Here is a 25,471-nt window from a genome sequence, read left to right as displayed (position 1 = left end):
ATGTCCTGTCTTCTCTCAGAGAAACTAAATGCTCTCTCCATCAAAAATAAGTTCAACCTTCCCATACTTCTAGGAAAATAGAAATGGGCATTTTCACATTTTGTTAAATTTGGAAGTCAGAGGTACCAAAGTATTTAGCAAGTTTCCATGTTTGCAATCAGGTGGGGGTGGGCCTAGAGGTAAAATTGCAGTTATCCATTTCAGACACAGGCACAGAACGACCTGTTTTCTCCAAGAGGCTAAATCGTGTTTCCAAGAATCATCTCTGTACCATATAAGACCTGGCAGACAAATAACAACTAGTTTGTTGTTCTAAATGTGTGGGACTAGTGAACCCTTACTCTGTTCAAGCTTTTGTTGAGGCCCAATAGGCAAAGCTCTGTTCTAGGGACCCTGAGGGAAACTTGGTGATAGTACACAGTGCCCGCTCTGAGGGGCTTCAAGAGGAGTCTGCTCCTAATAGAACCTGTGGTATGTGTAAGTGACAGCATCAAGAGCAGGGAGTAGGGGCCATGCACGGTGGCTCGCTCCTCTAATCCCAGCACTTTGGGAGGCTGAGGTGGGTAGATCACGAGGTCAGGAGTTTGAGACCAGCCTGGGCAACATGGAGAAACCCCATCTCTACTAAAAATACAAACATTAGCTGGGCGTGGTGGCAGGCGCCTGTAATCCCAGCTACTCCGGAGGATGAGGCAGGAGAATCCTTTACATCCAGGAGGCAGAGGTTGCAGTGAGCCAAGAATATGCCATTGCACTCCAGCCTTGGTGACAGGGCAAGACTCATCAAAAGAAAAGCAGAGAGTTGCCTGGTGAGAGGGAATTCCTGCTTCCTGGGGCACATTCTCTTGTTCCTAAATAGGAAGAAAGATCGCACCTGAGAATGTGTGGAAGCATCAGTGCTGTGTGCAGAACAGGGACCCTTGGCTTGTCTCCTGGGCTCCATCCAAGTTGCTTGTCTTGTCTGTCCCTCAATTTCCTCATCTGTACATAGGGTACTACAGGAATACCTACCTCTGTAAATTGCTGCAATGAATTACGTGAGCTCTTGTCAATCTCATAGAGCGTTTTTTGGCACAGAGTAAACACTATCTATTAGTTCTTCATTGTACTGTTTTTAAATTAACACAAACCTTATTAGTATTTGAGCAGATTTCCTTCATGGCCTTATGTCTTATGTCTCATACTTTATGCTTCAGATGTGATTCTTAAAATCACATCTGAAGATATCATTTAAAAATGAAAGATGTTTAAGATCTTTGACATATTTGTCCTTGAAATTCCCAGTAAAAGGGAAACCATCAGTCCCATAGTCCGAGAGGCCTTCCCGACTATACAAGAAATCACTACTTCACGCCCCAGTGCAGTGTTTTAGAGGAGAGGCTGCAAGGCTTGGGAAAGTGGCCTCGCATTCAGAGCCAGACCTCCGGGGCTGTGAATTCTGACTCCACTTCATTGTGGTTGAATCATCTTGTCAACTTCCTTGATGTGCCTTGAGTTTCTCTTTCTTCATCTCTAAATTTTGGAGGATCAGATGCCAGCAAGTCGGGAGACTGAAGAGTAAAGATGTGGAAATCCCTGCCTAGAGCCTGCTAGTGGGGACAGTTTTGTCCTTGGGATGGACCTGGTTCCTGCCCTGTATGCAGTAACCAGAACAGCATGTCCAGCCTTTCACTGAGGCAGGTGTGTCTGTCTTTTCTCAGAGTATGAAGACTGCAAAGACCTCATAAAATCTATGCTGAGGGATGAGCAGCTGTTCAAGGAAGAGAAGCTTGCAGAGCAGCTCGGGCAAGCTGAGGAGCTCAGGTGAGGGGGCCCCGTGGCGTCAGGCAGGTGGCAGGTGTGTGAATCTCTGAAGTACAACAGCTCGGTGGGGAGAAATCAGAGCTAAGCTGGGCCCGGGGAAAGGCAGGAATTGCCATGGCAGGCTCACGACACACAAAGATTTATCAAGCAGAGAACAAGGATAATAATAAGTTATGGGTTGTGGTTGTTTCTCAGAGCCTTATTTTCTGTTTTTCAAACAAGTAATTGTTGAGGTGAAATGTGCATAACAGAAAATTAACTGAAGGAGTGGGAACCACCCAGCAGCATTCGGTATACTCAAAATGATATGCCATCACCACCCCACTCACCCTTAGTCAGAATCACCTCCTGACTGACTGCGGCTTCTCATCCTTTCACTCAATCAATGTTGCCTTCTCGAGCCTGTCATTCTTTTCTTTTGTCTTTTCAATTGGCCCAATCTGCACCTGGCCTCATTCCTGTCCATGGCTTTGTATCTAGTCGCTGCGAGATGCACTATGTGTATATTCACGTGGAAATGTCCATGGCCAGAGTGAAGAACTGAAAGGATGGATGTCTTTTCGAAACTGAATTAGGAAGACACCTACTTTTGTTGCCAGAAGAGAAAGATGAATGGAACATCGTGGAGGGTCTTCCAGGAGCCCTCTCTCATATAGAGGAAGCCTGTGAACCACTTTTTTTTCTTTCTCTTGGCCACAGACATTTCTTTACACACATGCTGGCCTTCTGCTTGGAAGTCTCCTTGAGGACATTGGCTCAGGAATCTATGTCACAATATTGCAACTAATCACTCATCCCTTTCCACTGTTAAATTTTCTCTACTATCTCACCTTAGGCAATATAAAGTCCTGGTTCACTCTCAGGAACGAGAGCTGACTCAGTTAAGGGAGAAGTTACGGGAAGGGAGAGATGCCTCCCGCTCATTGAATCAGCATCTCCAGGCCCTCCTCACTCCGGATAAGCCAGACAACTCCCAGGGATCGGACCTCCGAGAACAGCTGGCTGAGGGATGTAGGCTGGCACAGCACCTCGTCCAAAAACTCAGCCCAGGTAAGGTGGCCATAGGCCCTGATGACCCAAAACTCCAGGCTTATGAGAGACTCCAGACCTCCATACTTTCACAATGACAGTGGCATCGGTGGTGTTTTTTCCCTTTAACATATGTGGCCATGACATGACCAGGACTTCCTGGGTAAGAACAGAGATGGCAAACCCATGGGGTTGGAGGTCACAGTATTGCAAATGTCCCTCCTTCCTTGATGGAAGGTTTTCTTTGGAGCAAGAAGCAGCACGTTTCTAGTTTTAAAGGACAGGAAGGAGGCTGTGATGGGAGGGCACTTGTTAGAGTGAAAAGAGCTCTGGACTCAGAAGGCAGGTTCCCAGGCTGTCTCTTTGGCAATGTTCTTAGTAACTGTCGGTGAGTGAGTGATTTATCCTTCCCGAGTTTCTCTGTCTCCATCTGCAAATGCAAGCAAATTGTCACTTCCAAGGGTCTGAAGCATCCAAATGTGGGAACACTTACGGCTGCTTCTCAAAATGAGATAAAGCCACTTGCCGTGTGGTGTTGGAGCAGGCACTTGATGTGGGGGCATTTGGTGGTAGCAAGTGCTTGAGACTGGAACACTCCTCATAGACAGTATGTCCCTGAATAATAGGGCAGAAGCCACGTGGAGGGCCTGTGAAGTCTCCTGATGCACGGAGGACTGTAGGACAAGTTTGTCCCCTCCTAAGAGAAAGAATTAGGCTTGGAATGTGAACTGTGACAGGACACCAAGCCTGTGCCTGGGAATCAGACCTGTAGCGGGATGGGGGAGACAGCTGCCACAGTCCAGCGAGAGGCTGTAGAAGCCTCCATCATATGGGGAGCAAAAGGTCTTTTCAATATTTGGCCACATCTTGATGGTGGCCCTCCAGATCGGAGATACATTGCCCAATGTATCAGGAAACCATGCCAGGGCATTTTGTTAAAGATAAAACATGAGAGCTTTCAATTGCACCGTGACCATGCCTAGATGTTCATGTCTGTGTGCACATTGGGCTGACTGTGCTTGCAGAGTGTGAAGTGTGAAATCTCTGAACGAACACTTCTGTATTTACAGAAAATGACGAAGATGAGGATGAAGATGTTAAAGTTGAGGAGGCTGAGAAAGTACAGGAATTATGTGCCCCCAGGTAACACTGAATAATCGGGAGCAAGTAATGGGTGGTAACATATGAAAAAGGTCTAGGAGGCACACCCTCTCTGGCATCTACGATGGGCCGAAAGTCTGCATTCCCTTGGCCACAGTATGTGAAATTCAAGCCAGCTTGGACACAGGGTGTGGCAGCTGTTGTGTTTCTCTGTGTGTGGCGGGTGTCATGTCTGTACCGTACAGGGATAGCTGAGTCTTCATCCTCCTCGGCTCCTATCTGTCCAGTGCAATGAACACCAGTTGCTCTCTTCCTCTCTGTCTCCCATGGCAGCCATGCTCTGTTGCAGAGAGAAGAGGATTGCCTGTTCCCTCTTAAAGGGAACCTCCTGTTTGCTTTCTGGGGCCACTCTCTTAATGCCTCCTGTCAAAACCAGCTGGGACTCCCTGGGGTCCGATCCCTCTGTGTTTAATCTTCTGTCATCTCTATCCCACCTGGCTCCTCAGGGAGGTGCAGAAGGCTGAAGAAAAGGAAGTCCCTGAGGACTCACTGGAGGAATGTGTCATCACTTGTTCAACTAGCCACGGCCCTTGTGAGTCCAACCAGCCTCACTGGAACACCAAAATCACATTTGAGGAAGACCAAGTCGACTCAACTCTCATTGACTCATCCTCTCATGATGACTTGTCGGATGCTGTATGCATTATCCCAGGTAGCCTCTATTTTCCTTTGTCTCACGCCTTTTCCTATGCTGAGGAAGATAAACTCTGAAGGCAGGCTCTATACACACAAATTGGTTTTAATAAAATCTTTTATGGGATTCTTAACAGAGATATCAGGGAGGTTTTCTTCCCTTCTCAGCTCATGTCATGCCTTTGTCTCACAGTCCCCAGTGTCAAGTTACTGGACCCCAGACAAGAGTGACAATCTCATAGTCACCTGAGTGCAGGAGGTACACAGGAGGTATCTGTGAGGCCTCATAGCTTCGATTCAGTATCTCTTGTCACCTGTGATTAAGTCATCTGTCCCTGAACAATGTCCATGCGGTTTCTCTGCCTTTTTAAGGAGACTGGCAGCCTTGCCTTTGTATTTGGAAGTATCGTTCCCCAGGCTTCACTGCTCTCAGCTTTAGTCTTGGTATCCTTCAAGTCAGCTTGCTTAGCTGCACAGTCATCTTGAAATCAGGACAGAAACTTTTCTTTTTTACTTTGCTGATATAGTTCCATAAAGCAAGGCTGGACCCTGGTTCTCCACGCCATCAATGCAATGGCTGATCCAATGTTTCTTTGTAGCATCATAGATTCTCTCTCTTTTTTTTTTTTTTGTGATGGAGTCTCGCTCTGTCACCCAGGCTGGAGTACAGTGGCTCCATTTTGGCTTGCTGCAACTTCCGCCTCCCAGGTTCAAGTGATTCTCCTGCCTCAGCCTCCTGAGTCGCTGGTACCACAGGTGCTCGGCACCACATCTGGCTAATTTTTGTATTTTTATTAGAGACGGGGTTCCCCCATGTTGGCCAGGCTGGTCTTGAACTCATGACCTCAAATGATTCACCTTCCATCATCTCCCAAATCACAGATTCTTTTTAATGCAAGAGTTGTTAAAATTTATCTATCAGTCGAGTTTCATGTGTAGATCCCTCTAAACAATTAATGTCCATGTTACCTGGTGATATAAGTCAGTATTGCAACAACACTCCTAGAAAATTGTTTGACCAATTATTGGCTATTTTGGTGGAAAAATTTGTTTAAGTTTGCATAGACTCAGGCAGGGAATATGGCATTTTGGTCTACCCGTAGAGGGAAATTTTGGCCTGTGGGTCTGGAAAGCAGGGTCATCTACTTCTCACCAGAGTTAATCTAGGGCACCCTAGAATCCTCCTGTCAGCATCCATATTCTTGCACTGAGAATAGTTATGTCCTTGTCCTATGACTGGACACTGATTTGGTCATATGTGAAGTGTGAATTGCTTAATGTGACCTGCTTCTCTGAATTTATTTCCAGAAAATGAAAGTGATCATGAGGAAGAGGAAGAAAAAGGGCCAGTGTCTCCCAGGTAATGCTGTGGAATTGTGGGCTGTTAATTCAATAGGGGCAGCTGGAGATTGTAGATTTAGAGAAAATGAGGAAGCAATGAATAGAACTTTTTCTTCCATTCACCCAGCTACAAGTTGTCCTTATTAACAACGTTGTACATTATTTGTGGCCCTTGTGTTGGTTTTAATTTCGTAGTCCTCTCAAGATAGGAACTTGCAATCAGATAAGCCAGGTGAACTAGCCAAACAGGGATATCTTATTGATCTTTTAAAAAAACCAGCTCTTGGATTCACTGATTTTTTTGAAGAGTTTTTTTGTGTCTCTATCTCCTTCAGTTCTGCTCTGATCTTAGTTATTTCTTGCCTTCTGCTAGCTTTTGAATATGTTTGCTCTTGCTTCTCTAGTTCTTTTAATTGCAATATTAAGGTGTTGATTTTAGATCTTTCCTTTCTCTTGTGGGCATTTAGTGCTAGAAATTTCCCTCTCCCCACTGCTTTAAATGTGTCCCAGAGATTCTGGTATGTTGTGTCTTTGTTCTCATTGGTTTCAAAGAACATCTTTATTTCTGCCTTCATTTCGTTATTTACCCAGTAGTCATTCAGGAGCAGGTTGTTCAGTTTCCATGTAGTTGTGCGGTTTTGAGTAAGTTTCTTAATCCTGAGTTCTAATTTGATTGCACTGTGTCTGAGAGACAGTTTGTTGTGATTTCTGTTCTTTTACATTTGCTGAGGAGTGCTTTACTTCCTACTATGTAGTCAATTTTGGAATAAGTGTGATGTGATGCTGAGAAGAATGTATATTCTGTTGATTTGGAGTGGAGAGTTCTGTAGATGTCTATTAGGTATGCTTGGTGCAGAGCTGAGTTCAAGTCCTGGATATCCTTGTGAACCTTCTGTCTCATGGATCTGTCTAATATGACAGTGGGGTGTTAAAGTCTCCCATGATTATTGCGTGGGAGTCTAAGTCTCTTTTCAGGTCTCTCAGGACTTGCTTTATGAATCTGGGTGCTCCTGTATTCGATACATGTACATTTAGGATAGTTAGCTTTTCATGTTGAATTGATCCCTTTACCATTATGTAATGGCCTTCTTTGTCTCTTTTGATCTTTCTTGGTTTAAAGTCTGTTTTATCAAAGACTAGGATTGCAACCCCTGCTTTTTTTTGCTTTCCATTTGCTTGGTAGATCTTCCTCCATCCCTTTATTTTGAGCCTATGCGTGTCTCTGCACGTGAGATGGGTCTCCTGAATGCAGCACACTGATGGGTCTTGACTCCTTGTCCAATTTGCCAGTCTGTGTCTTTTTATTGGGGCATTTAGCCCATTTACATTTCAGGTTACTATTGTTCTGTGTGAATTTGATCCTGTCATGATGATGTGAGCTGGTTATTTTGCCTGTTAGTTGATGCACTTTCTTCCTAGCATCGATGGTCTTTACAATTTGGCATGTGTTTGCAGTGGCTGGCTGGTACATGTTGTTCCTTTCCATGTTCAGTGCTTCCTTCAGGAGCTCTTGTAAGGCAGGCCTGTTGGTGACAAAATCTCTCAGCATTTGCTTGTGTGTAAAGGATTTTATTTCTCCTTCACTTATGAAGCTTAGTTTGGCTGGATATGAAATTCTGGGTTGAAAATTCTTTTCTTTATGAATGTCGAATATTGGCCCCCACTCTCTTCTGGTTTGTAGGGTTTCTGCAGAGAGATCCACTATTAGTCTGGTGGGCTTCCCTTAGTGGGTAACTCGACCTTTCTCTCTGGCTGCCCTTAACATTTTTTCCTTTCTTCAAACTTGGTGAATCTTACAATTATGTGTCTTGGAGTTGCTCTTCTCGAGGAGTATCTTTGTGGTGTTCTCTATATTTCCTGAATTTGAATGTTGGCCTGCCTTGCTAGGTTGGGGAAGTTCTCCTGGATAATATCTTGAAAAGTGTTTTCCAGCTTGGTTCCATTCTCCCCATCACTTTCAGGTACACCAATCAAATGTAGATTTGGTCTTTTCACATAGTCCCATATTTATTGGAGGCTTTGTTCATTTCTTTTTACTCTTCTTTCTCTAAACTGCTCTTCTCACTTCATTTCATTAATTTGATCTTCAATCACTAATACCCTTTCTTCCACTTGATCAAATTGGCTACTGAAGCTTGTGCATGCGCCACGTAGTTCTCGTGCCATGGCTTTCAGGTCCATCAGGTCATTTAAGGTCTCCTCTGCATTGTTTATTCTAGTTAGCCATTCGTCCAATCTTTTTTCAAGGTTTTTAGCTTCCTTGCGATGGGTTTGCACATCCTCCTTTAGCTCGGAGAAGTTTGTTATTACCGACTTCTGAAGCCTACTTCTGTCAGCTCATCAAAGTCATTCTCCGTCCTGCTTTGTTCCATTGCTGGTGAGGAGCTGTGAGCCTTTGGAGGAGAAGGGGCGCTCTGGTTTTTAGAATTTTCAGCTTTTCTGCTCCAGTTTGTCCACATTTTTGTGGTTTTATCTACCTTTGGTCTTTGATGCTGGTGACCTACAGATGGGGTTTTGGTGTGGATGTCCTTTTGTTGACATTCATTCCTTTCTGTTTGTTAGTTTTCCTTTTAACGGTGAGGTCCCTCAGCTGCAGGTCTGGTGGAGTTTGCTGGAGGTCCACTCCAGACCTTCAAACAGGGATTTCTTGGTGTCACCTGTTCTCTCCCATGTGTTTAAATCCAGGGAGAGAATGTATATATGCTTTCTGTTTATTTTTTGTTAGTATGTTTGCTAGTATTTGTGTAAGCAAAGAAATTGAAAAAATAAACATATTATATCAAAATATTGTAAAAAGGGGACCCTTAATACACAAGATCTGTGTCTGCACTGCCTCAAGGGCTCTGTTCACTTGAATGCTGCATGTAAAATTCAACCCAATTTATACGAAGTAGTTGAAGCCCTGTGTTAGTTCTCTGTGCTGCAAGTCATGATGGTAGTTTACAGAGAGAGTCTGGGTGCCCTGCATTGGCTGATCTGTGGCAAATGTACTGAGCATGTGCTGCCCATTTTTGTTCGGTCCTCAGAGCAGTCAACCTCCAGCCTGCATTTAGAAGGATAGTTTTATTTCTCTTGAAGGAAAAATGCCTTTGGTTTCTGTGAGCACTCCATTCTGTCTCCCATCAGATCATCTGGAAGGTTTTGTTGTCTAATCTCTGTTGGTTATGTCTTCTGTCATCCCTGTCCTGCCTGGCTCATCAGGAATCTGCAGGAGTCTGAAGAGGAGGAAGCCCCCCAGGAGTCCTGGGATGAAGGTGATTCCACTCTCTCAATTCCTCCTGACATGTGTGCCTCATACCAGTCTGACGGGAGCACCTTTCACTCAGTAGAGGAACAGCAAGTCGGCTTGGCTCTTGACATAGGCAGTGAGTACTCCATTGTGAAGGTGATAAAGCTCCAGTTCATGTCCCAGGTAGACCCCATAATCTTTGGGCCTTGCGCCCCTGGTTGGGCTGAGAGTTGCCATCACTGTGGGTGGAACTTATATAACAATGTAGATTTCAATCACTCTGGAATCGAGTCTGAAGCACAGGCATGGGGTGGGTCAGTGAGCTTTGCTGTCTTCCTAGTCTCAGGCCATGCCCGTGCCACCCTGGACCGACTGTCAGGACATTGAACTCAAGGCAGGTGTGGCAAACTCACACCAAGCTGTGCAGCACATGTCCAGGAGTTATCTGTCAGATCAGCTCACCTGAATTAAATGTCTCTTGCCAGCTACAAATTTCTTTATGAGTTTTGTTCCCAAAGCATGTCTGTGCAGTTCTTTACCTGCCCAAGCCCAGTGTCACCCTTGTCTACCTCTCCGTGGAAGATGTGACCCAGGTTTCACTGAATTTATCCCCACTTTCTGTGTCTTCTAAGTTGGCTTGTTGTAGCTCATCTGTCCATCATCTTGCTGGTATGTTTTCTAGATAAATGGCTGACTTTTTACCCACAAAAGCCATGATAGCTGATGCTTCTGTGTAGAACCAAGTCTCATTTTGACTCAAGAGCTGGTACATTGCATCCCTCCATCAAATCTCAGTGTCCACAATCTCATAAACTATCAAATCCTGGGTATTTGATGAGAGAAGCCTGAATATTGTAATATCTCTCCTATGAGGCGTTAGAACGATTTGCCTCAAATCTATTGGGAAAAACATTGCTCATTTGTGTACACAAACCTAGGACAGAGCACACTGGGAAGATCACATTCCAAAATGGGAATTTTGCCCAAGGCTCATGAAAGGAACCAAGTCAGTTCTCTCAAGACTTGACCTCAGGCCTCCTGGTATATTTCTCTCAAAGTCTACTGTTCTCACACTGAGAAGACTGATGTCCCTGTGTTAGGATTGGACAGAGGAATGTTTCTGTGTGCAAGGAAGAACTGCTTCATGTAAGAGGCCCTGTCTGAATTTATTTGCAGGACATTGGTGTGATCAAGTGAAAAAGGAGGACCAAGAGGCCACAGGTCCCAGGTGAGTCTGAGAAATTGTGGACAGTTAATTTGATGTTGACACCTGGAGACGCCAAGTCTGGGGAAAACAGTACATGCTGAAAATAATGATTTCATCTTGTCAGACAAGTCTGAATTACATCTACTAACATTGCTTTTGGTTCTCATTACAGTAAATGTTTAGGTTTCCATTTCTTCCTTTCCTTATCATTTACTAACCTAGTGAAGGTTGACCACACCTCAAAAGCTGTATTCTCATGGTGACTGCAGGGAAGCTTGAGCACATTTTATGCAAAATTATTGAGCCCACTCTTTTCATGATCACTGTTCATTGTGTGTCCTGAGGGCACTAATATAGAGTGTTCTTTGACTCCCTCATCAGTGTGTCACCTGGCCAATTCACTGAGCTCACTATCTCTCTCACTCTCTCTCTCTCTCAATGTGTGTGTGTGTGTGTGTGTGTGTGTGTGTGTGTGTGTGTGTGTGTGTGTCTTTCTCTTTCATCCTTTTCTGCCTGGCCCTGGTCTGTCCCAACATGAAGGCAATAATTTGTTACCTCATTAATAGATCTGTCCTTTTTCTTTTCAAACAGTTCCTTATGTTACCCATGAAATCTAGCTGGGGCTGTGTGGTTTCTGATTCCCCCTGGCTTATTCTTTACTTTTCCTTCTTTTCCAGGCTCAGCAGGGAGCTGCTGGATGAGAAAGAGCCTGAAGTCTTGCAGGACTCACTGGATAGATTTTATTCAACTCCTTGTGGGTATATGGAACTGCCTGACTTATGCCAGCTGTACAGAAATGACTTTTACTCATTGGAGGAACAACATCTTGGCTTGGCTCTTGACGTGGACAGTGAGTACCTTACTATGAAGGTGATAAGACTCCACCTGGTCCTCCAGATATGGGTGATATTCCTGCTCCAAGTGGCCCTTACTGACCCGAGAGATGTCATTGCCGCAGGCAGGACCTGTGGGCGCATATAGGTTGTAATGAAACTGTAGTTTCAGTTGGAAGCCCAGACATGAAATGGGTCAGGGAGCATGGCTCTATTCCTAGTCTCCAGCCATGCCTGTGGCAACCTGAGCCCACTCTCAGCACATTGGACCAGGTACACGTAAAAAATTCACAGAACTATGATTTGGGCTCAAGGGTTTGTAGATTTCCTCCTTCATTCTAATTTCAGTGTCTTGCAATGACGAATGAGCTGGGCATTTGATGAGACAGGGCTGAATACTGCAGTTTTCCTCCTAGAAATCATCTGGGGCATTTTCTTTGAACTGATGGGAACAATAAGGCATAACTGTTTGCACAAACTTGGGATAAATGATTTTGGGATAACTGTCTACCAGAATAGGGACATTTCACCCTTGGTTCTGAGATGCAAACCAAAGATTCTCTATCATGACTGGCTTTGAGGCCTCCTGAAGTATATCTCTCACATTGTCCTGTTCTTGTGCTGAGGAGCCTGAGGTCCCTGTGTGGGGATTAGACAGTGGACTGTTACGGGTGTAGGTGAATTGGCTTATTTTGTCTGTCCCTGTCTGAATTTATTGCAGGAATTAAAAAGGACCAAGAAGAGGAAGAAGACCAAGGCCCACCATGCCCCAGGTAAGTTTGAGCAACTGTCAACAGCTAATTCTGTGTTGACACCTGAAGACTCCTGGTTCAGGGAAAGCAGAGCAAGCCGACATTATCGATTACATGTTTTCAACCAAGCCTGAATTATTCCTACTCACATTGCTGTTGGTTTTCATTGCAGTAGATATTTAGGTTTCCGTTTCTTCCTCTCCTTGTCACTTACTAATCTACTGTAGGTTGACCATACTTCAAAAGCTGTATCCTCATGGTGACTGCATGGAAACTTGAGCACATTTTATGGAAAATTATTGAGCACAGTCTTTTCATGATCACTGTACACTGTGTGTCCTGAGGGCAGTAACTCAGAGTGTCCTGTACTCCCTCATCAGTGTGTCACCTGGACAATTCACTGAGTGCTCGCTCTCTGTCTCTGCCTCTGTCTCTCTGTCTCTCTGTCTTTCTCTTTCATTCTTTTCTATTTGGCCCTGTTCCATCCCAACTGAAGGCAATAATTTGTTACCTCATTAATGGATGTATCCTTTTTCTTTTTTAACCACTTCCTTATGCTACCCATGAAACCTAGTTGGGGCTCTGTTGTGTCTGATTTCCCCTGGCTTATTCTTTACTTTTTCTACTTTTCCAGGCTCAGCAGAGAGCTGCTGGAGGTAGTAGAGCCTGAGGACTTGCAGGACTCACTAGATAGATGTTATTCGACTCCTTCCAGTTATCTAGAAATGCCTGATCCATGCCAGCCCTACGGAAGTTCCTTTTACTCACTGGAGGAAGAACATGTTGGCTTTTCTCTTGACATGGATGGTGAGTACCTTTCTATAAAGGTGATAAGGATCCACTGAGTTTTCCATATAGAGATCATATTCCTGCTCCAAGAGGCCATTACTGAGCTGAGAGATGTCATTGCTGCACTGAGGACCTATAGGCACATATAGGTTGAATGAAACTCTAGTTCTACCTGGAAGCCCAAACATGGGATGGGTCAGTGAGTGTGGCTCTCTTCCTAGTCTCAGGCTATGCCTGTGGCACTCTGATTCTACTCTCAAGGCATTGGACCTGGGCAGATGTGACAAATTCAAAGAACTATGATTTTGACTCAAGGGTTTGTAGATTTCCTTTCTCACTCTAATTTCAGTGTCTAAAATCCTCACAACCATGAACAATCTGAGTATTTGATGAGACAGGGCTGAATATTGCAGTTTTTCTCCTAGAAATCGTTTGAAGGCATTTGCTTTAAATTGATTGGAAAAATATGGTATAACCGTTTGCACAAACTTGGGACAAATGATATTGGGATAATGATCTACCAGAATAGGGACATTTTACCCTTATTTTCTGGGACAAAACCAAGGAATCTCTATCATGACCAGCCTTCAGGCCTCCTGAAATATATTTCTCACAGTGTCCTATTCTTATGCTGAGGAGCCTGAGGTCCCTGTGTGAGGATTAGACAGTGGAATGTTATGTGTGTAAGGGAATCAGCTTAATGTGTCTGTCCATGTCTGAATTTATTGCAGAAATTGAAAAGTACCAAGAAGGGGAAGAAGATCAAAACCCACCATGCCCCAGGTAACTTTCAGCAATTGTGGTCGCTTAATTCTGTGTTAACACCTAGAGACAACAGGTCCAGGGAAAACAGTGTGTTTGATTTCATGTTTTCAATAAAGGCTGAATTACTCCTACTGACATTGCTATTGGGTTTCATTGCAGTAGACATTTCAGTTTCCATTTCTTCCTCCCCTTATCATTTACTAATGTACCATAGGTTGACCATACCTCAGAAGTTGTACACTTACGGCAACCGCATGGAATTTTAAGCACATTTGATGGAAAACTATTGAGTTCACTCTTCTCATGATCACTGTTTGCTGTGTATCGTGAGGGCACTAACTCAGAGTGTCCTTTTACTCCCTTATCAGTGTGTCACCTGGCCAATTCACTGAGCTCACTTTCTCTCTCTCTCTCTCTCTGTCTCTCTCTGTCTCTCTCTCTCTCTCTCTGTCTTTCTCTTTCACTGTTTTCTACCTGGCCCTGTTCTATCCCAACATAAAGGCAATAATTTTTTTACCTCATTAATGGATCTATCCTTTTCGTTTTTGGACCACTTCCTTATGTTACCCCTGAAATCTAGTTGGGGCTGTGTGGTGTCTGATTTTCCCTGGCTGCTTCTTTAGTTTTGTCTCCTTTTCCAGGCTCAACGGGGTGCTGATGGAAGCAGAAGAGCCTGAAGTCTTGCAGGACTCACTGGATAGATGTTATTCGACTCCTTCAACTTACTTTGAACTACATGCCTCATTCCAGCACTACAGAAGTGCCTTTTACTCATTTGAGGAACAGAACGTCAGCTTGGCCCTTGACGTGGAAAATAGGTTTTTTACTTCGACAGTGATAAGGCACCATCTGGCTTTCCAGATGGGAGTCATATTCCCACACTAAGCAGCCCTTCCTAAGCTGAGAGATGTCATTGCTGCAGGCAGGACCTATAGGCACATGTAGGTTTGAATGAAACCGTAGTTCCCTTTGGAAGCCCAGACATAGGATGGGAAAGTGGGCGTGGCTCTATTCCTATTCTCAGACCATTCCAGTGGCCACCTGTGCCCATTCTGAAGACATTGGACCCAAGTTAGGTGTGACACGTTCACATGACTATGTAGCACATGCCGGGAGTGATCTGCCAGACATTCTAATTGGAACCAGATATCTCTGGGTAGCTACAAAGTTCCTCAGGTATTTCATTTTGCAGGCATGTCTCTGAGCTTCTATACCTGCTCAAGGTCAGTGTCATCTTTGTATTTAGCTCATCCAAAGGTGTTACCCTGGTTTCAATGAACCTACCCCCATTCTTTGTATCTTCAGTGTTGGTTTGTTTTAGCTGATCCATCTGTAACACAGGAGGGATCCTTGGCTGAGGATTGTATTTCAGAACCACTGACTACTCTTGACAGTTGTTAACCCACTAGGCTCCTTTGAGTAGAGAAGCCACAGTCCCTCAGCCTCCAATTGATATCAATACTTAGGAAGACCACAGCTAGATGGACAAACAGCATTGAGAGGCCTTAGCCCTGCTCCTTTCAATTCCATCCTGTAAAGAACAGGAGTCAGGAGCCGCTGGCAAGAGACAGCATGTCACCCGGGACTCTGCCAGTGCAGAATGTGAACAATGCCATGTTCTTGCAGAAAACGCCTAGCCTGAGTTTCATAGGAGGTAATCACCAGACAACTGCAGCATGTAGAACACTGAGCAGGACAACTGACCTTTCTCCTTCTCACAGTCCACGTCACCACGAATCACACAACAAAAAGGAGGAGAGATATTTTGGGTTCAAAAGAAGTAAATGATAATGTTGCTACATTTCTTTAGTTATTTTGAACCCCAAATATTTCCTCATCTTTTTGTTGTTGTCATTGATTGTGGTGACATGGACTTGTTTGTAGAGGATGGGTCAGCTGTCTGGCTCAATGGTCTACATTCTGAAGTTGTCTGAAAATGTCTTCATGATGAAATTCAGCCTAAACGTTTTGTCAAGAACACTGCAGAGTTAATACTGTGAGTTTCCAACCTCAGCCCATCTGTGGGCAGAGAAGGTCTAGTTTGTCCATCAGCATTATCATGATATCAGGACTGGTGACTTGGTTAAGGAGGGATCTAGGAGATCTATCCCTTTTAGAGACACCTTACTTATAATGAAGTATTTGGGAGAGTGGTTTTTAAAAGTATAAATGTCCTGTGTTCCAATGATCATCCTCTAAACATTTTATCATTTATTAATAATCCCTGCCTGTGTCTATTATTATATTCATATCTCTACACTGGAAATTTTCTGTGTCAAGTTTTACTGGGCCTTTGTTTTTGCTAGTGTCTGTTGTTGAAAAAAAAAACATTCTCTGCCTGAGTTTTAATTTTTGTCCAAAGTTATTTTAATCTATACAATTAAAAACTTTTGCCTATCACTCTGGACTGTTGGATTGTTTTTTACATTCAGTGTTATAATCTTTTGTTATGCTGATTGGTTTTGGTGGGTACTGATGCGAATTAATAAAAACCTTTTCATTTCCCTGTTTATTTTCTAATCTCTTCCACCTTGTAGGCTACGTTTACCATATGTAGCAGAATGCATTTACTCCATTTCTTGGTTCTAGTTATTTATATTCTTTGTGAGAGTGTGTGTCTGTGTGTCTGTGTGTGTGTGTGTGCCTCTGGCATTTAAGAAGGGTTATGTAGCTCATGCTTGATATTGACTAAAAATGTTTCATAGTTTTCCCCCCTTTGAACTAGACACACTTGTAATATTTGGTTTATACGTTTTAAATTATGACTTTCAACGTCAAATATTTCCATATGACAGTCAATTATATGATGTGTTTTCTTTTTCCTACCTGCTTTACCTGCCACTTCTCATAATAGTATTTGAACCTAAACATATACCAGTGACATTGTGTGGTTGTCATCTTGCCCACACCTTGGTTTTTGCTTTAGATCCACAATTAAATATATTAAATAAAGTGAATGTCACAGTCATCACTTGCTGAGTGGTACTCATCCTTAACAGAGTCCTCATGAGGGAATCAGTTCTCGCTGAGTTTAGCATGTTTAATAATCTTCCTCACGGTCTTGATACATGGATCGCATTACTGGATATAAGGTGCTTGCCCAAAATGATTTTTCTTGCGTTTTTAGGAGCTATTGTCTTCCTTGCAGAACATACATGGTGTATGTTCTCGTTGTGGGATTCTATTTTGTTCTACCAGGACCTATAATTTCTGCCAGTTACTTCATTTGTTTGTTCTCTTCACCATGAGTCTCCAGAGGATGCTTCCTTTGTCCATGCCTCCCCATCTCCCAGCAATTCTGCCTTCCCAAGACTGGCACCTCTGGTCCTCTGCATGGTGAAGCCCCTTCCTTTCAATTCCCCAGTAGCCAGTGCTCTAATCCACCAGGTCTCAGGCATGATCTGTGTTTCTCCACATGCTCTTTCTGAGGATAGTTTTACCTGTGTTCTGTCATGAACAGGCCCTCCCTGCTGTCCTGGCCTCGATTTGCATAGTGTTTCCTGCTCCCTCTGCCCTTGTGTGGCTCCCAGACCCGGTTAAAGAAAATCACCTGAGGGCCACAGTGTTCCCTAGCCCTGGTGTTTAGGGGCAGGGTTACGGGTGGGATTTTGGACTCTCTAAGTTAACCCCTAGGGCTTTGAAGTGTCTGTTGAGAGATTCAGCTGTTATCATCCTAGGTGGACTTGCTCTCTCCTATCCTCCTACTTCAAATGCAGAACTTCAATCGTGTACAAAAGAAGACCGAGTCATATAATAGAACACACCCTTATTCATTGGCTGGCTTCACCAATCCTCTCATGGCTGAACTTTTAAAAATACACTCTTAGCCACATACCTATGAAATGTATATGTGTGTGTATACATATGTGAATTTGCTTCTGAGATTATGGAGGCTGAAATTCCCAAGATGGAAGGAAAGCTGGATACCCAGGAAAGCATTTGTTTCCTCTTAGGCCTCTTAGTTCTCTCCTGGCCTTTGATTGATTGCATGAGTCCCTCCCCCGTTAAGGGGGCAATCTGCTTCACTTAGTCTGCCCATCCCGATGTTAATCACATGCGAAACCTCTCTGGAACACAACCAGAATCACATTTGGCCGAATGTCCCGGCACCCTGGTGCTTGGTCACAGTGACACGTGCAAGTAACTATCACACTTGCCCTTTGTCACATTTGTCATTTCCCCTGTTTTTCTCCCAATCTGCAGCTTATATTTGCTCTCTTAATACTGTCTTGTGTTGAGCAAAAACTTCTAATTTTTATAAAGTTGAATTTATCAATATTTTCTTTAATGGTTTGTGTTTCTTGATAACAAAGAACACTTTGCCTGTGTCGTGAAGATTTTGTCTTATATTTTCTGCTACACTTTCTCTAGTTTTATAGTTTATATTTAGTTGCATAATCCATTTTGAGTTAGTTTTTGTCAGTATTGAGGTTCAGGTGAATCTTTTTCCTTTGGGGATATGCATGTCCAGTTGTTTCTATACAATTTGTTGACAAGAGAATGCCTTCTCCACTGAATCATATTTGCACCTTTGTCAATCCATTGGGTGGTTGAGACTGGCCTGAGGGCTGTCCTGGTGTTTGGACAGAGAGACAGGGCATGAAGTAGGGTGGTTCTTATGGGAAAAATTAAGGAAGGCACATTTTTCCATGAGGCATAGGAAGCCCCAAGCACAACTGGGGTACCCTCTACCAGCATGTTGTAGCACACTCATCTCTGCTGTCTGGGAATAAATTTGTTCAAGAAGGTGCAGTACTTGTACACAGACAACTACAGAACATTGCTCGAGGAGACTAAGGGAGACCTAAATCAACGGAAAGACATCTTGCATCCATGGGTTGGAAGTTGTAACATGGTTAAGATAAAAATACAACTCAAAGCAATCCACAGACTCAATACAATCCTATCAAAAGTGGCCTTTTTTACAGGAATGCCGGAGAAGAACTTCATGTTCCTAAAAAATAGCAAGTATCCCCCCAAAACAAAAGCAATCTTGAAATGCAAGAAGGAACGTTCTCTATTCCAAAGGTCTTTAACTCCTCTCAGCAATACTTGGTAGTCTTCAGTATATAGGCTTTCACACCTTTTTTTTTTCTTCTTTTGTTTCTAGACACGATCTCACTCTTTCACTCAGGTTGGAGTACAGTGGCAAGATCACAGCTCACTGCAGCATGGAATTTCAGGCCGATGACATCCTAGGGTCTCATCCACTGAGTACCTGGGACTACAGGCTCACACCACCACACCCGGATAATTTTTCTGATTTTCAGTAGAGATGAGGTCTCACTATGTTGCCTAAGCTAGTTTCAAGCTTCTGAGCTCAAGCGACCCTCCTGCCACGGCCTTCCTAAGTGCTAGGATTTGAAGCTGAGCCTGGCTGGCTTTCACAACTTTGCTATGTAGTTTATATTTCTTGATACTATGGCGAGCCTGGCTGGCTTTCACAACTTTGCTATGTAGTTTATATTTCTTGATGCTATGGCGAGCCTGGCTGGCTTTCACATCTTTGCTATGTAGTTTCTATTTCTTGGTGTTATTATAAATGTCTATGAAAGGAATCTTTTAAAAATTTTGTATTAAAATTATATATTTAAGGAATTACATATATTATATATATTTAAGGAATACAACCTGAGGACTACATATACATATAAACATACATATACACATACACATACACATACATTTACATATACATATACACAAAGAACTAATGCCTACTAGGTGAGGGGCTGCCTTGTGAGCAAACCCAAGGTCCTTGGCTCACAAAGCCTTGTGTAGAAGGATGGAGGGATCAGCAAGGTGGGCACACAGCAGGTTCTGTCTTTAGGGTGGGCACCTGCCCACTCGGGTCTCTGGCAATCCTGACCAGGCTTCATGATGGGTGAGGTGAGCTAGGAATGGGAAAGTGGATGACCTCAGATCCAGAGACTGTAGTTGTCACCTGGGGACCTGGCATGTGCGTGGGGGAGTCTCCCACTGATTTGGCCCTGGGCCAATGCCCAAACATGCACAAGGACAGAACTCTTGGCCTCGATGTTTTAGGAGCCCTCAGTCTTCTAAAGAGGGTTTGTGGTGGGGAAGAATGTTCAACAAAACAGAAGAGTTATGGGTACTCTAGCTTGGCAACAGAGAATACTTCCTTGTGCTACTAAATGACAATATTTGACAATTATGGATGACACAATTGAGCAACAGCTTTCACTGTTTAACAAGCAGTGTCTCTGGAACACTAGGTTAGTGCTGTCGGAAGTGGACTGAAAAGTCGGTGGTTTGAGCCCATCCAGTCTCATTAATGTTTCTAGCTGATGTGACCTTCCCTCTGAAGAGTCTCTTCCTTGGACCAAATATATCTGAAAGCTTCTCTTCTTCTTGTCTCTTGTCTATTTTCCAAGGTGCCTCTTTGTTGCTTGGGGCAAAAAAAGTTCATTATTAATCCACACCCAGCAAACATCTACCCTTACTTATCCCGGTTTTCAGGGTTTTGAGTTTGTTTGATTGTTTGTTTGTTTTCTCAGCTTCTCATATTTGGAATACTGGAAATTCCTAAAGTGGAGAACGACAGAGCCTGAATCACACCTATGGTGAAGCCACAGGCTCTGGGTGAAAAACCTCATCTGCTAGCGTTTAAAGTTAAACACATTAATTTTCTGTGCTTCCATTTCTATCTGTCTAATGGGCTAAATCAGAACACTTAATTTGTCCAATGTTTAAATGAGCAGTGCAGGAAAAGCGTGGAGCCAATGCCTGTCACATAGCAATTGGTCAACACGCATGAGCTCCTATCAGCGTCACGGCCTCCAGCATTTCAATTAGGCTTTGATCTCTGAAATGTCCTTCCTGATATGAATGGGTCATTCTTCAGACATTCTCTAACCGATGGCCATGAAATCGCTCCAGTGTGTATTATTACAAATACAACTGCAGGGACCAGACTGACACATGTATCTGTCATGCATCACTTGTCTATTTCTCCGTAGATACCTGGAGATGGAATTGTCAGACCAAAGTATTTATACATTTCTGATTTTGCTAATTTCTATCCAAATTACTATGAAAAGAAGCTGTAACAAGTCATACTTTTAATATTTTATGAGAATTCTTTTTTTCTCCATCTTCTGGCCAAAACTGGGAAGTACTTGCCTACCATTTCCTCTGAACTTACTTTTGCCAGCATTTCTGTAGTCACACAGTGGGACCACATTGCATGCATGACATCAAACATAAATCCTTAAATGAAAAGAGGGGTTCACATGACTGTATAAAAATTTATATTCAAAATACAAAAATGCAAATATATATGTGTATACAAATACATATATACACACATACATATATGGGAAAGGAATTTTTTTATTTGGATGCTTTATCAAAGTTATATAGACTTGAAAATTTGTTTAGTAAAACAGCAGTCCCTTTGTGGACTCCCAGAGTTTCATCACATAGAAGCAATTATTTAGTTATTTATCTCCTCATGTCTAAATAGATATTATTACTTTTTGATTTTCAAGTGTAGGCACTATCTCTCCTTCACATACTTGCTCACCACCGCCACCCCCAAACATGCCTCTCACTACCTTACCCTCTAACATGTCTGTGCCCTAGTTTGAGAGCCAACTACTATATTATTGTAACTTGTATATGTTATTCAGAGTTCAGTCACATTGGATATACATAGCGGGAACAAAAGGCCAGTATCTTCAGGGACTCTCTCTCAAGTGGATAAGCTTCAGAGATTTTTGTAATCTTTGGTCACCCTCCCCATCTTTTTCCTATTCCGGGTAAGTACTGGATCTGATGGGCCCAGCTCAGGTCAGGCACTCTCTCCTTGAGCAGGGGAGAGCAGGACATCTTCATCTGTAGTACCAAGAAGACACTGTCCAAAGAAGGACAGGTATTTCTAAGACAGAAAAGTCAATATGGGGTATCGGTACGCAAAACGAGGACATGAAAAAAATCACGTCTGTTCTGTGAGGGGAGTATGCAGTAGAGGGTGGATTCAGAGTGGGAGGGGAGTGTTTTGAGAGATATGGGCCATGGATAGTCCTCTATGGGCTGGAGACACGCAAGACTGTGGGGTCTCTCAGTGGCAGGGAGCTGACGAGAATCTGCCCTCCCCAACCTGGGAGACGGTGAGGGGACTGTCTTGGTCACCAGACAGAAATGGGGTCTGGGCCAGGACAGTTCTGGTGGGAAAGAAAGAACAAGACATCTTCTCCTTAAGGTAAGGTCCTGAGTTCAGGTCTTGGTAGGGAGGGAGGTTACCTTGGGCACTGGCCCCTGAAGATGGTTGGCCAGATAAGCGCACTGCAATCTTATGTTCTATAAACTTGTAGTTCTAGTAAAAGAATGACTGCAGTAAAGGGTCTTTAGGAAGAGGAGGTGGAAGACCTGATTTGGGTTGGGGGCTCCAAGAAGAATGTCTGTCCTGCTGTGCAGAAGCCTTCTGCATAACCTCCCTGGTGCCCTTGCTCAGTCTCCTGGCCAGAACCCCAGAGTCCCTGCCCTGTGCGCCCTGGAAGTACACAGTGAGTTCAGCCAAGTCATCTCCAGCCAGGACTCATTCCTGGACATTTCTGTGGCCTTGGGTGCCCTGGCCTTCTCCCAGCCCTGTCCTGAAGGCAATCATCCTGCAAGGGAATGGGGGAAGGAGGCCACTTGACAGTTGACTCTGAGTGGCTCCACAAGGTCCTGATTTAGCTCCTAGTCACTTGCAAACCTATATGCCCCCATCTCATCCCCCAAACGATGAAAAGAAACTTTGCCAGGACTCATGCCAGACAAATAGGATGGGACCATTCCACAGAGCCAAGTTCATAGGACATCAATAAGAGATGGAAACCACCTGCTGGAAGGTGTCACAGTGGGAACCTTGGGGGCAGGGAGCAGTCACTGAACTGTCAGGGTGAATCCTGGCTCCTGGCCCTCACACACCCTTTCTCCCCCTCCCTCCTTCTCTCCTCCCTCCTGTCTGCTCTTTCCCCTCTCTCCCCTGCATCCCTCAGGTGCCTTCCATGGGCCCTCACCCCTCCTTTTCAGAGGCTCCAAAGTGAGCCCTCAAAATACTTGGTAACCTCGGGCATTTCCAAAACTGCAGAGATTTGGCCACACCATTTTTAGGAGCTAGGAACATCCTCCAGAGCTCTTGCCTAAATTTTTCTGCTGATGAGAAGAGAACAAAAGAGTTTCCATCTGATCTGGTCCTAAGGCAACTGCTCCTTGGAGCAGAGTCTGGGCAGGAAGAAGGGGGTTGCCCAGGGCCCCAGACTTGCCCCTCCCAGCTGCTCTGCTCCTCTCCCCTTCACTGTGGGAGAGCTGGCCAGGGACCAGGAACCTCTGTTCTCCACAGATGCTGGGATCTCAGGCTCAAATCTAAATATTGGCAGATGTAGAAGGCTAAGGGAGGCAATTCCCTGGAGAGAGGTGTCAGGATTTGGGACAGGAGCAGCATCTTGTTGCCATCCACAGAGACCCCAAGGACAGGAATCCACTGGTAGCCAGTTGGAGGGGATCCCATGAAAAGAAAATGAAATGTGCGCATTAGAACTGGAGCCAAGAGCAGGAGCTGAAAAACTGCACCGTCCTAAGGGATGAAGGAATTAGGGAATCCCGGAAGTAAAGTTTTTCATATAGGTCATTTCTTCCAAAGAGACACAGGGCAACGGCCCAATGATGGGAATAAAAGAAAACTCGGGGTCTAGGATTGAGGGGAGGCAGCCTTTTCAGTGGAGGAGACCTGTCACCTGGAGGCCCAGGGTCACCCTGAGAGGGGAGGGGTCTTGCTGGGTCACTGGGTCCGGGACTCCAATTGCACACAGCCAGTGGCCTGGAGGGTGGGTGACCATGACTGGGGCAATTTCCCCCATTCTGCTTAGGGAGCAATAGGAACATCAATGGCATTATTCAGAAAGGTCCCACTGAGACTTGAATGCTGATCACGGTACTCAGAGTCCAAAGCGCTCACCATTACATCATGGAACCTCACAATAGCTCCTAACTGGAGGGCACTGAGTTCATATAGCAGCCGTAGTTCCCACGCAACTATGTTCATGCATTTCCTCTGATCCCTCAAGCAACACCGAGGAAGGTGGACCTGTGAGGGAGGAGCCGTCCTCTTTCTTTCTCTGCCCTCTCCTTTGATCAACTTTTACCATTTCGTTTGCACCTTAGAAAATCAGGCAAAATCCAGTTTGGGCTTAGGGCCAGAGAAGAGCCCTTGAGGCCTCCCTCATGGAAAACATACTCTCTCAGTTTACCAGAGTTTCCTGTACCAAGGGGAAATTTCTGCACACAGTAATGTTATACTCTTTTTGCCTTCCCTCTTTTCCCTTTGCCCGGGGAGGCCAGATGATTGTCAGAACAGGACTTGGGACTTCCTGGGTGCCTCACTCCCTTCCTCTATGTAATAAATAATACCTGACACCAAGCAAGTGGGATTGGGAGGCAGGGAAGCTTTCATTTTCTTTTTCATATACTTTTATGCATTTGTTTGGTTGGTTTTCGCAAGATTTTCTCACCAGAAATGGAGATTTGTTGGATTGAAAATAAAAAGTGATCAGCCACGTTTCACATTCAACATTTATTGAACCCCTGCTGATAAAGCACTTGCCAGCTTCAATGGGTCTGCTAGAGATAAGAGTACACAATCCCTGACTTACAGATATCTCATCTCAACTAAAGCCTAGGTTATCTGAAGGGGAGACTATCAATGGCAAATACAGGCTCCTCCTGTGGAAAGAAATTCTGCTTCCTGAAGCTGGTGGTCTCTTCTCCCACCAGTTCAAAGAAGCTTCTCTGGCACTGTGGATCTGCCCTCCCTGCCCCAAATGGTTAGGGTATGTGCCACTGAGGCTGAGGGCATATGTGGGAAATTCAGACATTCTCTAACACCTGCTGTTTCTTCCCAAGCAGGTGAATCCTTGGTGAAGCAGGACAGCAAGCAGATCCAGGTGGACCTCCAGGACCTGGTCTATGAGACTTGTGGCCGAAGCAAGAATGAGGCTGAACGGGAGGAAACCACCAGTCCCGGTAAGAGCACAGGGTGTGGGGCTCCCCTTCCCTCCCTGGAGTCAGCTGTCACATTTGGGTGCTGTTGGCCAATTCCACACCAGACAAGTAGTGGAGAAGAGGAGGACAGGAGGTTAATAGGAGAACTCTTACCCAAGATGAGGCTGAATATAAGTTTGAATTTCTACAATTAGTTTGTGGCATACTGCTAATAATAATCATAAAAAGTTCTATCCAACTGAGTATTATAGAAATACTAAGGCCTACTTTGAGACCACATGAGGTTTTGGAAACATGCAAACCATAAGTTAAAAATAATTTTGTTTTGCATTATAAAAGGACTACAACTATAGGGTCAGCCACCACACTGAAAACCAGAAGAGAAGAAAAACACAGTTTCTCTCATTCTTGAGGAAGTATAGTGTGTCAGTTAAGAGAAAAGATCCTGGGGCCAGACTGGTTGGTTCAAATCCCAATTTGTAAACTTTCCTATGCCCCAGTTTCTTCAAATGTTAAAATAGTAATAAAGGAACTACCTACCCCATCAGGTACTAATGTCAATTAAATGAGTAAATTCTTATAAAATGCTTTAGAACAGTGCCTGGCATCGGATAAAATGCTGTGGATTAGTTGTCATTCTGACTACCACTGCCCTAATACACTGATGTTAACATGCTGATATATTTAGTCGAAGTCTTATTTTCCTTTGCCCATTTTTCACACAGTTGTAACCCAATAAACTTTTAAATTATACTAAAAAGTAGAGAGCATTAAACTTGCAGCATGCAGAAATAGCTTGCCCTACATTCTTGTGGCTATCCTAACTGGATAAGGCCATGTTAATGTCTTAAGAAACATCAGTGTGTGTGGAATGAACACAGGACGTTGGAGGATTTGAATTGTGGCTCTGTCATGTGCTAGT

At 44.1% G+C, this 25,471-nt stretch overlaps 2 protein-coding genes across 6 annotated transcripts in view; one reads left to right on the top strand and one right to left on the bottom strand.

Annotated features, from left to right (window-relative positions):
• The window catches only part of LOC129012637 (neuroblastoma breakpoint family member 3-like), a 53,039-nt gene extending 37,097 nt beyond the window's left edge, over nt 1-15,942 (top strand). The window contains exons 17-28 of the mRNA XM_063651326.1: nt 1,701-1,803; nt 2,639-2,853; nt 3,903-3,975; nt 4,440-4,645; nt 5,935-5,986; nt 9,169-9,332; nt 10,373-10,424; nt 11,081-11,253; nt 11,958-12,009; nt 12,623-12,795; nt 13,509-13,560; nt 14,184-15,942. Coding sequence (XP_063507396.1) covers nt 1,701-1,803; nt 2,639-2,853; nt 3,903-3,975; nt 4,440-4,645; nt 5,935-5,986; nt 9,169-9,332; nt 10,373-10,424; nt 11,081-11,253; nt 11,958-12,009; nt 12,623-12,795; nt 13,509-13,560; nt 14,184-14,427 — 1,559 coding nt within the window. The 3' untranslated portion in view covers nt 14,428-15,942. The remainder of the gene's footprint in view (nt 1-1,700; nt 1,804-2,638; nt 2,854-3,902; nt 3,976-4,439; nt 4,646-5,934; nt 5,987-9,168; nt 9,333-10,372; nt 10,425-11,080; nt 11,254-11,957; nt 12,010-12,622; nt 12,796-13,508; nt 13,561-14,183) is intronic.
• A 3,393-nt stretch (nt 15,943-19,335) lies between these two features.
• Nucleotides 19,336-25,471, bottom strand: part of LOC129013193 (espin-like) — a 52,963-nt gene continuing 46,827 nt past the window's right edge. For 2 of the 5 annotated variants that reach the window (XM_063651316.1, XM_063651318.1), the window contains one exon: nt 19,336-19,951. The gene's annotated coding sequence lies outside the window, so the exon portion shown is untranslated. Of the gene's footprint in view, nt 19,952-24,114; nt 24,632-25,471 lie in introns of those variants that run through there. The other 3 variants (XM_063651313.1, XM_063651314.1, XM_063651317.1) reach the window with 2 other exon arrangements.

Source organism: Pongo pygmaeus, chromosome 15 (assembly GCF_028885625.2).
Source record: "Pongo pygmaeus isolate AG05252 chromosome 15, NHGRI_mPonPyg2-v2.0_pri, whole genome shotgun sequence".
Taxonomy (NCBI): Eukaryota; Metazoa; Chordata; class Mammalia; order Primates; family Hominidae; genus Pongo; species Pongo pygmaeus.
This window is presented reverse-complemented; position numbering and strand designations above follow the sequence as displayed.